The sequence below is a fragment of the Nyctereutes procyonoides genome, unplaced genomic scaffold, assembly GCF_905146905.1.
Source record: "Nyctereutes procyonoides isolate TBG_1078 unplaced genomic scaffold, NYPRO_anot_genome, whole genome shotgun sequence".
NCBI classification, from domain to species: domain Eukaryota; kingdom Metazoa; phylum Chordata; class Mammalia; order Carnivora; family Canidae; genus Nyctereutes; species Nyctereutes procyonoides.
Window position 1 is genome coordinate 24,357,832 of NW_026575082.1, and position 13,816 is coordinate 24,371,647.

Here is a 13,816-nt window from a genome sequence, read left to right on the forward strand (position 1 = left end):
CAGAAAAAACTCAAATGTCAATATATAGAGGCAGAATGATAAAAAAAAATAAGGATAAATTGTATAGCTTTATTCCATTTGAAAATTATTTCAAAATGAATTTTAAAGGACAGCGGAGAAACAGGGCTAAAAATGAAATATTTTATTGAGCATTTACTATGTACCAAGCATTACGATAATTGCTTTACCTGTTTTATTAAATCCTCTGAACAACCCTTTGAAAGGAAATACCGGTATTATCCTCATCACTCTACGAGTGAGAAAAATCATGACAGGGAGAGATTAAGCAACTTGCCAAAAGGTACAGGCAGTAAGTGGTGACCCCAGGATTGGAACTCAGGACCGGGTATTATACTTTGTATCTTAAACGATTGTAGGGCTAGCCTGGGAACCTAATCACAGTTTGTTTGTTTGTTTGTTTATTTATTTATCTGTCCTAATCACGGTTTATTTTTTTAATTTGATTTTTAATTTTTATTTTTTAATAAATTTATTTTTATTGGTGTTCAATTTGTCAACATACAGAATAACACCCAGTGCTCATCCTGTCAAGTGCCCCCCTCAGTGCCTGTCACCCAGTCACCCCCACCCCCTGCCCACCTCCCCTTCCACCACCCCTAGTTCGTTTCCCAGAGTTAGGAGCCTCTCATGTTCTGCCTCCCTTTCTGATATTTCCCACTCATTTTTTTCTCCTTTCCCCTTTATTCCCTTTCACTATTATTTATATTCCCCAAATGAATGAGAACATACAATGTTTGTCCTTCTCTGACTGACTTACTTCACTCAGCATAATACCCTCCAGTTCCATCCATGTCGAAGCAAATGGTGGGTATTTGTTGTTCCTAATGGCTGAGGAATATTCCGGTGGGTGGGGGGTGGGGTTGACTGGGTGACGGGCACTGAGGGGGGCACTTGACGGGATGAGCACTGGGTGTTATTCTATATGTTGACAAATTGAACACCAATAAAAAATAAATTTATTTAAAAAAGCAGTAGAAGTCTATCATGCTATTGGTCACAGAATAAACTAACGTAGGCTTATAGTAGGGTTAGTTCGGGTGTTTATGGGAACCCAATATATATTGTAATGATATACGATTTGGGGGGGATAGACGTTATTGTCATCTCTTTCTCTGACCCATCATGCAGGCTGCCAAGACCGTATAGATATTTTCAACTCCTCAGTTCCATTAGCAGCGTGTATGGTCATGCAAACAAATTTATCCGCATCCTCGGGTCAGACCGAAGTTTTGTAAAATAATCACATTCATTCATTCATTCATTCAGCAAACACATCCAGGGCCCATGAACCACAGGCTATATACGCCATGTGCTATACGCTGTCTAAGCCACGCACTATTGTGGGCACCAGGGCTCCCGCAGAAAGCCTTACAGTCCCTGCTTCATGCCTACAGCACGCTGCTAAGAAGTAGCAGAAGGAGGACACAGGGCTCTCGATTTAATTCAATAAATACTTCTCAAGTGCCCATAACATACAGTGCATGCCATGTTAGGAGTATCAGGGCTTCCAAAGATGCCAGCACATCCGCTGCCTTCAAAGGGCTTAACGTCCATGGGAACTAGACTAGTACACGTGCAATGACCAAGCACAACAGACAGCACCTAAGGAAGGGCACCGTGGGCTGTAGGAGAAACTGTTTCTGGCTTGGGGGCGGGGGGAATCAGAGGAATGGTGACTAACTTGATATAACTGGCAGATGGGCAAAACACTAAAAAAGACACCAAATGAGAAACTGGTCTGGGGTGGAGGGAAAAAAAAAATCATTACTTCAGCTTCAGATGCTTGGGGTTTAGGAGGCTTGGAAGGGGCCCAATGAGCAGCTGGATACATTGGTCTGGGCTGGAGATAAGAATACGGGCATGGTTTTGACGCCCATGTGGTGTCTGGTATTACCCACGCGAGGGTGAGGAGTGAGAACTGTGAACCAGGGCTGGAACCCGGGCCAAGAGAAGTAATAGCTCGATGTGTGCAGAGACCAGTCAGGGCAGATGCTGTGACCGCCCCCCCCCCCCAAGGGAACAGAGGATTGCATAAAGGAGATGATTAGCTTTGTCACCCGCAGAAACTAGTACAACTAGAAATGGAAAGAAGCCCACTGGACTAGGCCGTGAGCAAGTACCCCGGCAAAAGTAGCTAGGAGTTTGGTTCTCAGGGATGCTGAGCGCCCTGCTTACGTGGAGGCCAAGCCAAGCTTTGGTGCCCAAGCTGAGGGCTTCTCAGAGGGAGCTGGAGAGCAGAGTACAGCCCTGGGGTCGGCAGAATGGGTGCAGCAGAAGGTGGTGGGCTGAGAGGTGCAGGGCTGTCGGAAGCTCAGAGTGCAAGGGAGATAAAGGAAGGGTCAACCGAATTGAGGTGAGGGAGCGGAATGAGGGAATGAGTTCATGAGGCTTCTGGGTGCTGGGGAATCAGACACCCTCCACTCCTGAAGTTTCACGTTCACCTCAGGCCACTGGGGATCCAGAATCCTGGAGAAGCCCTGGGAGTTGGGTCGCCCAAGTGCAGCAGAGGGGGTTTCCCCGAAGGTTCCATATATAGATCAGATGTGTTTTAATTCAGCTTATAATGACACATTAAAGAAAAGCTCATCGATCCCCTATGAAGGGGAATAGGGAACTTTCTCTTTATGCGGAGACCGATCCTATATGACATGCACTATATGGTAATCACACAGTGGATGGGGAGTTCACTCCATAGAAGCACCCCCACCAATAAATGGAGAAAAAAGTGCAGAATTAGCTTATGACTATTTTGCAACCCCTCCTGACTAATAATCATCACACAACAGAGAGACAAGCAGACAGGGTGCCTCTGGGACACCAAGAAGACAAGAGCGCCAATGAAGCCACTGCACACATGCAACCTCCAACCCTAACTCTCCCCAACTGACAGGAATTAGAGGGGACAGAAGTCACATGTAGTGACTTCACGAGGAAGCAGAAGGCAAAGCCCCGAGTATGGAAATCCTACAGAACAAACCACCCAGACCCTTCCGCAAAAAATCACAAGACGTCATGCAGGATCCTATAGCGTAAAAACACTCTTAGGGAGCCAATCAATCCATCATAGAGTAATATTTGGAACCTCTTTGGATTGTCGTCCAAGCAAACTGTAAACAGAACAAAACAACATACATGTTAATAAGACAACTGAAGAAATTTGAACGCTGACAGGATATTTCATGACGGTAGTAACTGGTAATATTTACTGAAATAACTACAGGGGAAAAAAAGGAAAGGACTGGTCTTTGTGAAGCCTGGTTGTGGTTTTCTGCATGGTTATGAACCTGGGCCCTAATATAAAATACTTGGTGTTTGCTAAATTTATTGTGGTCATCACTTCACAGTATACATCAGTAGGGTCCTCATGCCGTATGCCTTAAACTTGCACAGTGCTCTACGTCAGTTCTATCTTAATAAAACCAAATGAATGAATAAATGAATGAATGAATGAATGAATGAACCAACAAACATACTGGAGAGGTGGGGAGTTGGTAGTAAAGCTCGGTGCCTAAAGAGACTTGAGCCGAGGTGCCAGCCCGTCCCACTGGGGGCAGCGGGGAGAGGACTGTGAGAAGAGTTGCTTTGGGAAGAAAGACGCTCAACTCAGTTTTTAATATGTTGATTTTTTTAAAAGATTTTATTTATTTATTCATGAGAGGTGGAGAGAGAGAGAGACACAGGCAGAGGGAGAAGCAGGCTCCATGCAGGGACCCGACGCGGAACTCGATCCTGGGACTCCAGGATCATGCCCTGGGCCGAAGGCGGCACTAAACTGCTGAGCCACTGGGGCTGCCCTAATATGTTGAATTTTATATCCTTTAGCAATTACCCTAAATGGCCTTGGGCCGAAAAAAATGTCCTTCTTAAAAAGTCAGGATGTTACCATCCTGGCTTAATTGGGTATAACTGTATTGACTTTAGATCGTTGGATTTTGAGATTTGGTTTTCCGAGAGCACCTCTGGAGAAAGAAGCAACTTGCCTGTCCACTGGGGAGGGAGCCCCTGCACTCCCCACTTTCCCTCGATCCCCTCAGTTAATCGGGAATTCCACCGAAGCTGAAAATGAAAGTTGTTCTGAATAACTGCTGGCTTCGCTTCATTCCAAATTTGGGCTTTGCCCTTCGAGTCCAGGGGCTCCAGGGCCGTGGACGCCTTAGCTGCGACTGCTTAAGGGCCATCTGCTCCGGAGGACGCGGCTGTTCCAAGGCCACTGAGTTGTGGCTTCTGGAAGTCGGGGGAAGTCCGCTCTCCCCAACCAGGATGTGGTGTAGGAGGAGCCGCTCAGCCCCATAGTGACGGGAGGCAGAGGTCACGGCAGGTCCCGGGGCAGGTCCCGGGGCAGCGTCGCCTCAATGGCCGGTGAGCTGTGGGGCTCTCCCCGACAGCGCAGGAGACCCGCGGGCCACCCCTTCTCTGGAGAGAGGACTTACTAGCTCTCCTCCAGGGCCCAAGCACCTTGCTGGCCCCGTCCTAGGCTACCCGCCACCCCTGATCCCCCCCGGACCCCACTCCTCCCGGCCCCGATGCTCGAGCCTCTCGGTGCCCCCGAGCATACCCCCTCCAGAGAGCCGCTGTGACTCCTACTCCAGCCACGCCAGTTCTCTCTAACCTACAGAACCACAAAATACTTGAGCTGCTGAGCCCTCACTACCCTAGATTCATATTTATTTTCCGGCTCCCCTACTTGACTATCGCTACCTTGGTAAACAGGACCCGTTTTCCTTCATCCCACACAACTCCCGGCACAACAATCAAAGGAGGCGCTGAGTAATTTTATTTATAAATATAATAACTTGCATAAAAATAAACTTATTTTTCTTTGCAATAAATAATTTCTATATAATTTCTATATAATTCTATATAATTTGTATTTTTTAGTGCTCAGGAGTACAATAGTTTGATGGAGCAGCCAAGAGAAAAGAGATGAGAAAAATTGGCAATTTAGGCTGATGGCATTTTTCCTCTTCTGTTAAAAAAAAAAAAAGTGCATCCAGCAAAGTTCTTTTTCCTGTGAGGTAACCAACACCAACCAGCCTAGTCCTCCACGTCTATGCAAACCCTTTGAGGGGTTTAAAGGATCCTTTGAGGATTGCAGGAAAATAAACAAGCCTCAGTCAATGGATAGTCTAACCGCAGTTAGTGAAGTAGACAAGCAGGTGAAACCACTCAGTCCAGGTTCCAAAAACATGTTTTGAAGGAAAAAGCTGCTTACAGCTACTTAAGTGCCTCCATTATTATTGGCATCACCGACTTCGCAGTAACATGTTCCTTCTCACCTTGATTTATGCTACATTTTAGCAAATATCAAACGAGAGACAAAGACGACCAAAACACCTGACCACGGCGCAGGCTCACAGCCAATAATACTTCAAATTCTAGCTCATCTGGAAATCTGGAAGATTCCAGGTTGCTTTACCATAAGCACATCAAATCACAGAACACCGAATGTTTCCTACCGGTGGGAACAAAGCAGATCAAGTAAATGAATCTTGTTCTTGAAAGGGAACCAGGAGAATGTACCATGTGCTTCTCTGGACTGTGACATTTTACAGACAAGAATTCCTGTAAAACTTGAAGTTCTCAAGGCGGAGAGGAAAGACAGCCTCATCATCAGAGCCGGGACTCTGTGAAGGGCGTCCGTCCGTCCGTCCATCCGCTGTAGGGAATGCGTTGGTAGGTCCATTAAAACCCACCTTCAAATGGAGAGCCGCTAAGCCTCATTCCAATCATGAAATGGGCAAAAGACATGAACGGAAATCTCATTACGTAGCTATTAACAGGAAGTGACACATCCTTTGTTTACTCTTATATTCTTGCCCAATAGGGTAGAGGGAGGAAAATATATTCATTATTAGATCATCTGGCGTCAACAAAGAGCAGGGAAGCTACACCCTTTCCCAAAGACTCCTGACAACAAAGAACACACCAGCAACAACCAACCCAGAGCCAAGTGTCCCAATGTGACAAGTGAGCTCTGCTCCACCCGGTGTCTGTGAAGAACTGGGAGAAAGGTGTGCAAGAGGGGCTGCTGGCCAGGTCAGAGCAAGCTGCCCTCAGCTGAGCGGGGGACAAAGTAGGTAGGAAACATCTAGAATCCGTAAAGACGAACTCACCTTTGGACACCTGAAAAATCCTGTTACATGTGAAGAGTGGCCCTGGCATTGGAGACAGAGGATACAAGCCATAATGGTCTAGCACCCCAAGAGGCGGCCGTACGATGAATAGGGATGGTGATACTGAAGCAATTATGCAGACTGTGCGTTTCATGTAATTATCTCACTTAAATTCTCATTGTGGCCTTACACAGCGGAGAACTATTCCTATTTCGCAAATAAGTAAACCAAGTCTTAAAGGGGTTTAGTCACGTCCTTAAGCTGGAACTTGAACCCAAGTCAACTTGAAGCCACAGCCATGGTTTGAACCTTTGTCCTTAGGTCTCCTGGCTTTTGTCTTAATCTCGCATTTTAGCTACAAGGACACGATTTTTAGTTATATCTGAACAGCAGGGACTGACCGCTTGCCAACAGGATCTTAAGGTTCCTATTAGTTTGATAAACTTTTGTAGCTACCTGCAACGTTGAGACATTTATAGATGTCACTTCTTCACCTGGCTTGGAGCAAAATGAAAGCATTCACACTGTTAAAAATGAATGAAAAGGTATTTGAAAATAGGCTTTAAAAACCAGAAAATACTATTAATGAGAAAGGAAGAGAGGCGGGAAGAAGGGAAGGGGGAGAAAGGGGAGGGGAGGGAATTCAATACAATAAGAGGACTGCAGTTGAACTGTCCTAAAGTGAAGGAGAAACACCTTCAAGAGACAGAGAAAATTCTTCCAAGTGCCCCAGGCTAGAGGGCCAAAGGTCTCGTCGGCCTGGTTTTCACGCGGAACTCTCCAATCCCATGAAAAAGTAGCACAAAATTGTAATATTCTCTCCATAGTTTACCATGTAGTGTGTTTGCTGTTACTCAAGTCTAGACAAACAAAATGAGAAATTGCCTTTACATTGTTCTTTTCCTTCTTTTCCTTCTTTCCTTCTAAGACCCACTGGCTTAAGTCTAGTTGACCTACATCAAGTGCTTAGGACTAGTAGTGAGATTCTAAGTGATTTATGACCATCCCACTTAGTCCTCACAATACCCTTTTTTATCATGCTCCATTTTGCAGATGAGCTCACAGAGCTGTCCCATTGTTAGGTGAATGCCCAGGCCAGGATCCCAACCCAACAGGCAGACAATTCACTGTAGGGACCCCTTCCCTTGGGTCCAGGCAAGCAGCATTATGCAGATTATTTTACGGATGACCAGGGCTACTCAATTATTGCTCCCCAACCAAGATGTGGTACAAGTGCTTTGAAAATATCACCATAGACACACATGGACCAAACACCAAGAAAGCATGTCCCTAGCCTTAAATTAATTGTCTTCTCAAAGTATAGATAGACAACGGTACTCCGAGAACCCTCAGTGTAAGAAAATGCAAATTGACACAACGGAAAACCTTGAAGAGAACTATTGCACCATCAAGACTCTTGGATTTAGTAAAAGCATAAACAACAGACTTAAAGCTCACTAGGCATGGTCATTTTCTGAGCTTGCCTTCGAGATAAAAATACAACAGAAACAGAGAAAACTGTTTCTTTCACAGAGTCTCCTCCCATTTCACATTATAGTACCAATATCTATGCAGTCTGAAAGCTGTAACAAAAATTTTAAACCCGTAAACAAAAAACAAATATAACTTCTCAAAATAACGTCAGTAAAACTGGGGAAAGAAGCTGGATCTCCTCAAATGATTTCAGTCGGGCCCCATGAAGAGGAGCACGCATCCCTCCTAGACGTGCTGTTGTAAAGACGTTTTCATCCTCAACCCACTTCCCTGAGCTTGAGAAAACAAGTTTCCTAAGAGAAGTCTGGCAATTTTTCAAAGCTGACTTCTTACTCCTTCCTCTTCATAAAAACCATGAGGTCAAAACATCAATGAACTTCAAACTCTGATTTCACCTTTTCAAGAAATGCTCAAAGCCTCCGCCTTGGGATTCACACATGTAAACACCTTACTGAGCTTGTTTTCCGTCTAGCACCAAACAGAAAAACACACGATCAGAATCTTTTTCCAAGTCTCATATAAAACTTTTCTATTTTCTTATTTTAATTACATGATCAGTCATGAACTCTCCACATATCTTTCTTTGCTTATTTAAAATCATTTTTTAAATTATTATTTTAAATTACTCTAAAAACTTTCTACGAAACTAACATGAATACTAAACCGATACATTATTTCTTATAATCCAACCAGTGTTTCTTTTTTTTTCAATAATAAATTTATTTTTTATTGGTGTTCAATTTGCCAACATACAGAATAACACCCAGTGCTCATCCAACCAGTGTTTCTAAGATAAATAGGCAAAGCCTATTCTAAAACACAGCACCACTGTCCGTCTCTGAAAGTAGGATGGATTTCCCACTTTTAGGCACTCCATCTTTCCATACCGAAAAGAAAAAAAAAAAAGCATTCCCTCTGTGAAAGCACAAAATCTCTTTTCTTAAGCCAAAATCAACACCCTCTCCATTTCCCTATGACCCCACCTCCTAATTATTTCAAAAAACAATCCAACTTAATGATACCGAGGTAAGTAGGAGGGACTTACAGTTGAAGATGCCAGGAGGTGGGTGCTCAGTCACCAAGAGGCAGTTTTCTTCATCACTGTTGTCCCCACAGTCATTCTGTTGGTTACAGACCAGTGAACCAAGATACAAGCATTTCCCGCTGGTGCAGGTGAATTTGCACTCTGAAAAAGGACAATAGAGAGCATAAAGTAGGTGATGCAAGCTCCATGCTCTTCAGTTGGTTTCCTTTTCCTTCCCCATTTGCGTGCCATGGTAGTTTGGGAAATGGGTCTGCATGCAGATCCCCAAAAAACTGAATTCAGAGAGGGCTATCTATGATGAAATACGCATGACAGCGTCCAGGGGAGCTCTGGGCCTGCTAGACATTACTTGCCCGCGGTCGTTGACCCACAAAACTAGTAACATAGGTGCTTTCTTTCCACAACCTGCCCCGCAAAGTCAGAGATAGGGGTTCCTATGTTGCTTGAAAACATCTGTCGCAGTTTTCCAAGCCTCCAAGACTGTGGGGAGCCTCAGAAGCCAGCAGAACTTGAGATCTCAAGCTTAACAAAAGGAGGCTCACATATTTTATTTCCAACTGTCACTGGATGTCGTGAAGTTCAGGGCAAAATATTTAGCCTCTCTGGTATTCATTCATCTCGTGCCTAAGAAACACCAATTTTAATAGTAGGCAGGGGTAGCACTGATTTTATAATGTAAAACGTAGGAAAATTAGGGATGCCTGGGTGGCTCAGTGGTTGAGCGTCTGTCTTTGGCTTAGGTCATGACCCCGGATCCTGGGATCGAATCCCACATCGGGCTCCCTGCATGGAGCCTGCTTCTCCCTCTGCCTGTGTCTCTGCCTCTCTCTGTCTCTCATGAATAAATAAATAAATAACATCTTAAAAAAATAGGAAAATAATGTGTGTTCTCTGCTACCTGAGAAACATATGTGCCAAGGGCCATGTGAGTAACTTAAAGACTATGAAGCCCAGCCCAAATCTCTGTAGGCCACACTGAACATGGGATCCCTGAAATCCCCACAAACCAATATATGAAACTGGAATATATACTTTTATAAGACTTTGAAATAAATTTGCAAACTTAACACATTAGTGTCAATATAAACATTTAAGGATAATGGAAATTACACAATCATATACACACGGGCACAGAAATAGCTATGTATGTCTTACATTAAATATCACCTCACATTCTGACTATGAGCTTTCTCCTAGGAGCACCCACAAAAGCCAGCAGAACTCTTACGCTATGTACGAGTCAGTGGGTAGAAAACAAAACCTCTGGAAAAGCATCCCAGACCCCCGCTCATGTTGACTATCACACCCTCTTCATTTCTCCCCTATTTCATCTGTCTAGAACATGGGTGGCAGGCCTGGATCAAATCCAAGGTCCCTTCAACTCTAAAATTCCATTATTAAAATAAAAGACTGGGCATCAGCACACCGAGGCCTCCTCCAGCTACGCTAACAACAAAGAGGGCTGCAAAGAGAATACCCCCTTTACCTGTTGCAAAGAGACAGAACGTAAATCCTCAAAGTATTTCCGCGACCCAGTATGAAAGAGATACTAGAGTTCCCCCATGTGTTTGCATTTTCCTAAAAGAGCCTAGAAGATGCCAGCCCACCCCTTGACCTAGTTTAGAACAGCAGGTGAACAAAGCCCAAACAAGTTCTTCACTGGCCACAGTGTCCAGGTTAAAAAAATTTGTGCACTAAATGTGATCCAGGCCACGTGGTAGGAACATTGCTGATGCCAAGTGCTCTTCCCATAAGGTACAAATGTTAAAACCCAGCTGTTTGAAATCACATTTATGAAGGGGCTTTTAACTTAATGGAAAAAAAGGATGTGAAGAAAATAATTTATCTTTCTTCCCAAAAGAATTATTAGAGTTCAGATTAATACCAAATATGAAAAGGACATTAGCCAAAAACAGGCTGATGATGTTGAAATGGTAATTGGAATAAAGGGAATGTTAACCTAAACTGAATTAAACTCCAACTAAAGGATTAACCATTGCTGTTAGACTTCCATGTTCCAGGTCATGTGGAACCTTAAACCGACAAGAACACGGAACCACACCCACACTTCACTCATGTCGACTTATTCAAGCGAGGCCCAGTCCAGAGAACAAAATGTTTTCAAGGAAATGAATTATGTGATTCATTCATTTATATCATCAATATTTTAGCCCCTTCTCTGTTATGTGCCAGGTATTAAGACATGGAAACACAGAGATGAAAGAGCAAGTCCTCTTCCAAGGGCTTACAACATGAATTTTTTTTTTTAATAATGTGAGAAGTGACCCATAGATTTCCAAGGACTTATCTTCTTTCTTTATATCCTTCACATCTAGGGTGCTGCCCAGCAAGTAAAAGGCACTCTGTGAATCACATATTTGTTGAATAAATGAATGGTCTAATCTAAGCCTCCTAAGAACTCTACGAAATAATTAGGGTAGACATTCCCATTTCATTAGATAAGGAGATTAAGACTCAGAGATCAAGCTGACTTGCCCATAATTAAACTTCTAACAAACAGCAAAATCCAGATGTGTGTCCAAATCTGCTACCTCTGGTCTTCGGCTCTCTCCAGAGCTGCTTCTCAGTTTCTCTCCAAGTCTGCTTTCATGACTGTGTAAGGTTCACTCGTAATGAGGATGCCCACAAATGTAACAAGGTTCCCAAAGCAGTGTTTTCTTACATAGGCTTAACCATTACTCAGGATGCATTTAACGAGGCTTTTGCAGATTTGCTTAGAAAGTTCTCACTTCTTAGATGATGCAAACATCAATATCAACCCACAGAATTTCAAAATCAAAAAATCTAAATCTTCTCAATGTTGAGTCATTAGCTAGATATCCAACCAAAGGCCTTTCCGTCACATGGCCACTTGAATCAAAACAACTAGATTGAAATTTGGAATCTCTTGACTTCCGGATGTGATCTAGAAAATACTAGAAAATTGCTATGATGCTATTAAGTGTTAAAGATTAATGCTAAGGCTGGAATGAAATTGCTATGTAAAACATCTGTCTAAAGTGACGTAACTGGGATCAACAGAGGCAAGCTTTTTAAAATTTATTTAAATTCAATTTAATTAACATATAGTATATTGTTCATTTCAGAGGTGGAACTTAGCAACTCATCAGTTGCTCATAATAACCAGTGCTCATTCCATCAAGTGAGAGGCAGGGTTTCTTTTTCTTTTTTTTTTTTAATTTATTTTTTATTGGTGTTCAATTTGCCAACATATAGAATAACACCCAGTGCTCATCCCATCAAGTGCACCCCTCAGTGCCCGCCACCCAGTCACCCCCAGCCCCCACCCAAAGAGGCAGGGTTTCAACTGGATCCTGACTTACAAGGCCGTCTCCACCATACGTTGCTATCCAAAACTCCCGTGTGTACAGATATTAGTGAGTAGTCTGCTAATAACCAGTTTCTTTTGATATTTGAAACTAAGAACCCTAGATGCGATGCTCTGACTTTAGCTGTGCATCTTTCAACATTTCTGATGTCTGAGCCCCAGCCCGGGGAGTTGGTCTTGATGGTCCAAGGTGCAGACTGGGCAGTGGTTGTCACTACAGATCCTCAGAATGACTCTGATGAGCAGCCAGGATGAAGGGCCACTGCCTGAGAACGTTAAGCCCCCTTTTTCACTAATAGTATTTTATTACAATATTTAGTTGGTACTTGCTAATCTACTAAAAACTTCTCTCTTAAAATACGTATTTGGATGATTCCTGGATATTAAGGTCCGGTTGCTAAAACTCTGTCCTGCCAAATGGGTATTTCAGAAGATCTGGAACACAGGTGTGAGTGACCCCCAAACTACATACTGACCCACTAACGACAGAAAACATCCTCAATGAAATAAAACTCAAGAGAGAAAGAAGATAGAAGAATAAAAATAATGTTTTCTTACTATATTTCATTCATTCTTTATGGAACTTGTTGGGTATTTCTGCCAATTCTGAAGTTGAAGGATATCAAAGATTGTTTAAACATTGGAAATATTTTGGCTACAAATTCATGGTGATTTCAGATGTGTAATACTGGAACGGAATACAAAAAGAACAACGCGGGAACTTATTAGTTTTTCCTTCAGGAGCTATTGACATGATTTCAAAATCTGTAATACTTAAATAATCCCTCTTCTTTAAAGTCGGGACTTTTTAAATGAAGAAAATGGTATCCCATTCTGCCATAACTCTGTTTCTTATGAAAAAAATGTTCAGAACTGCTAAAAGATTTTAGAATCACTTTACATATATACTCTTAGTAATATAGCATCTTCTCCAAACTTAAGGGCTTCTGTAGTTTCTCTACGTTCCTACATAAAGCTTTCTGATGATTTTGTGACTTTGAATTGTCACAGCTTCATAACATACTAATGCTGAGACGGCCCTGGAGACACAGTGGCCCAACCTCTCAAGTCACAGATGATGAAATAATCCAAAGAGAATTCCTGACTTACCCAGAGTCAAAAAATGAAATCCTTGTAATGGAACATAAAGCCCAAGATTTCTATCAAATTGAGGGGAAATTATTTTTTTTGTACTAAATATCATTCTAATTATATACAAACTAATAACCAGTTGGAGCATACCATGTGAGAGAGGAAAAAAGGAAAAGAATGATTCTATGAATCCCAAACTTACATACAAAAAACCCCCCACTATAGTAAAAACAAATTAGGGGGCACGTCGAACTAGTTCGGTTAGTACAGCATGCAACTCTTGGTCTCGGAGTCATAAGTTTGAGCCAAACATTGGCCATGGAGCCTATTTTAAAAAAGGTTTTTTTAAGGACCAGTAGCTTACCAATTTTATACTTTACACCTAAACTTGGACAAGCTTCAAAGATAAATGCTCAATCTTGAATTCCAGGAGGACAAACTTGTATCTCAGAGATGAAAGTTAATCCACTTGGTAGAGTCAACATTCTATTAGTTAAAAGACAACAAAAAGCACTTGAAAGGTGCTAAGAGAGAACAGATCTAATATGTTCTCACCCCAAAAAAGGAAGTAATCAGGTGACCTGACCCGGGTGGTTAGCTAATGTGATAGCAGTCATCATTTTGCAATACATAAGTGTATCGAATTAACATGTTGTACACATAAACTCTTATGATATGTCAATCATGTCTCAATAAAGCTGG

At 42.6% G+C, this 13,816-nt stretch overlaps 1 protein-coding gene across 20 annotated transcripts in view; it reads right to left on the reverse strand.

Annotated features, from left to right (window-relative positions):
- The window catches only part of LOC129514487 (low-density lipoprotein receptor class A domain-containing protein 4-like), a 387,588-nt gene that overhangs the window by 169,831 nt on the left and 203,941 nt on the right, over positions 1–13,816 (reverse strand). For 19 of the 20 annotated variants that reach the window (XM_055333088.1, XM_055333089.1, XM_055333084.1 and 16 more), the window contains one exon: positions 8,674–8,814. In XM_055333088.1, coding sequence (XP_055189063.1) covers positions 8,674–8,814 — 141 coding nt within the window. Of the gene's footprint in view, positions 1–8,673; positions 8,815–12,580; positions 12,694–13,816 lie in introns of those variants that run through there. The other variant, XM_055333094.1, reaches the window with a different exon arrangement.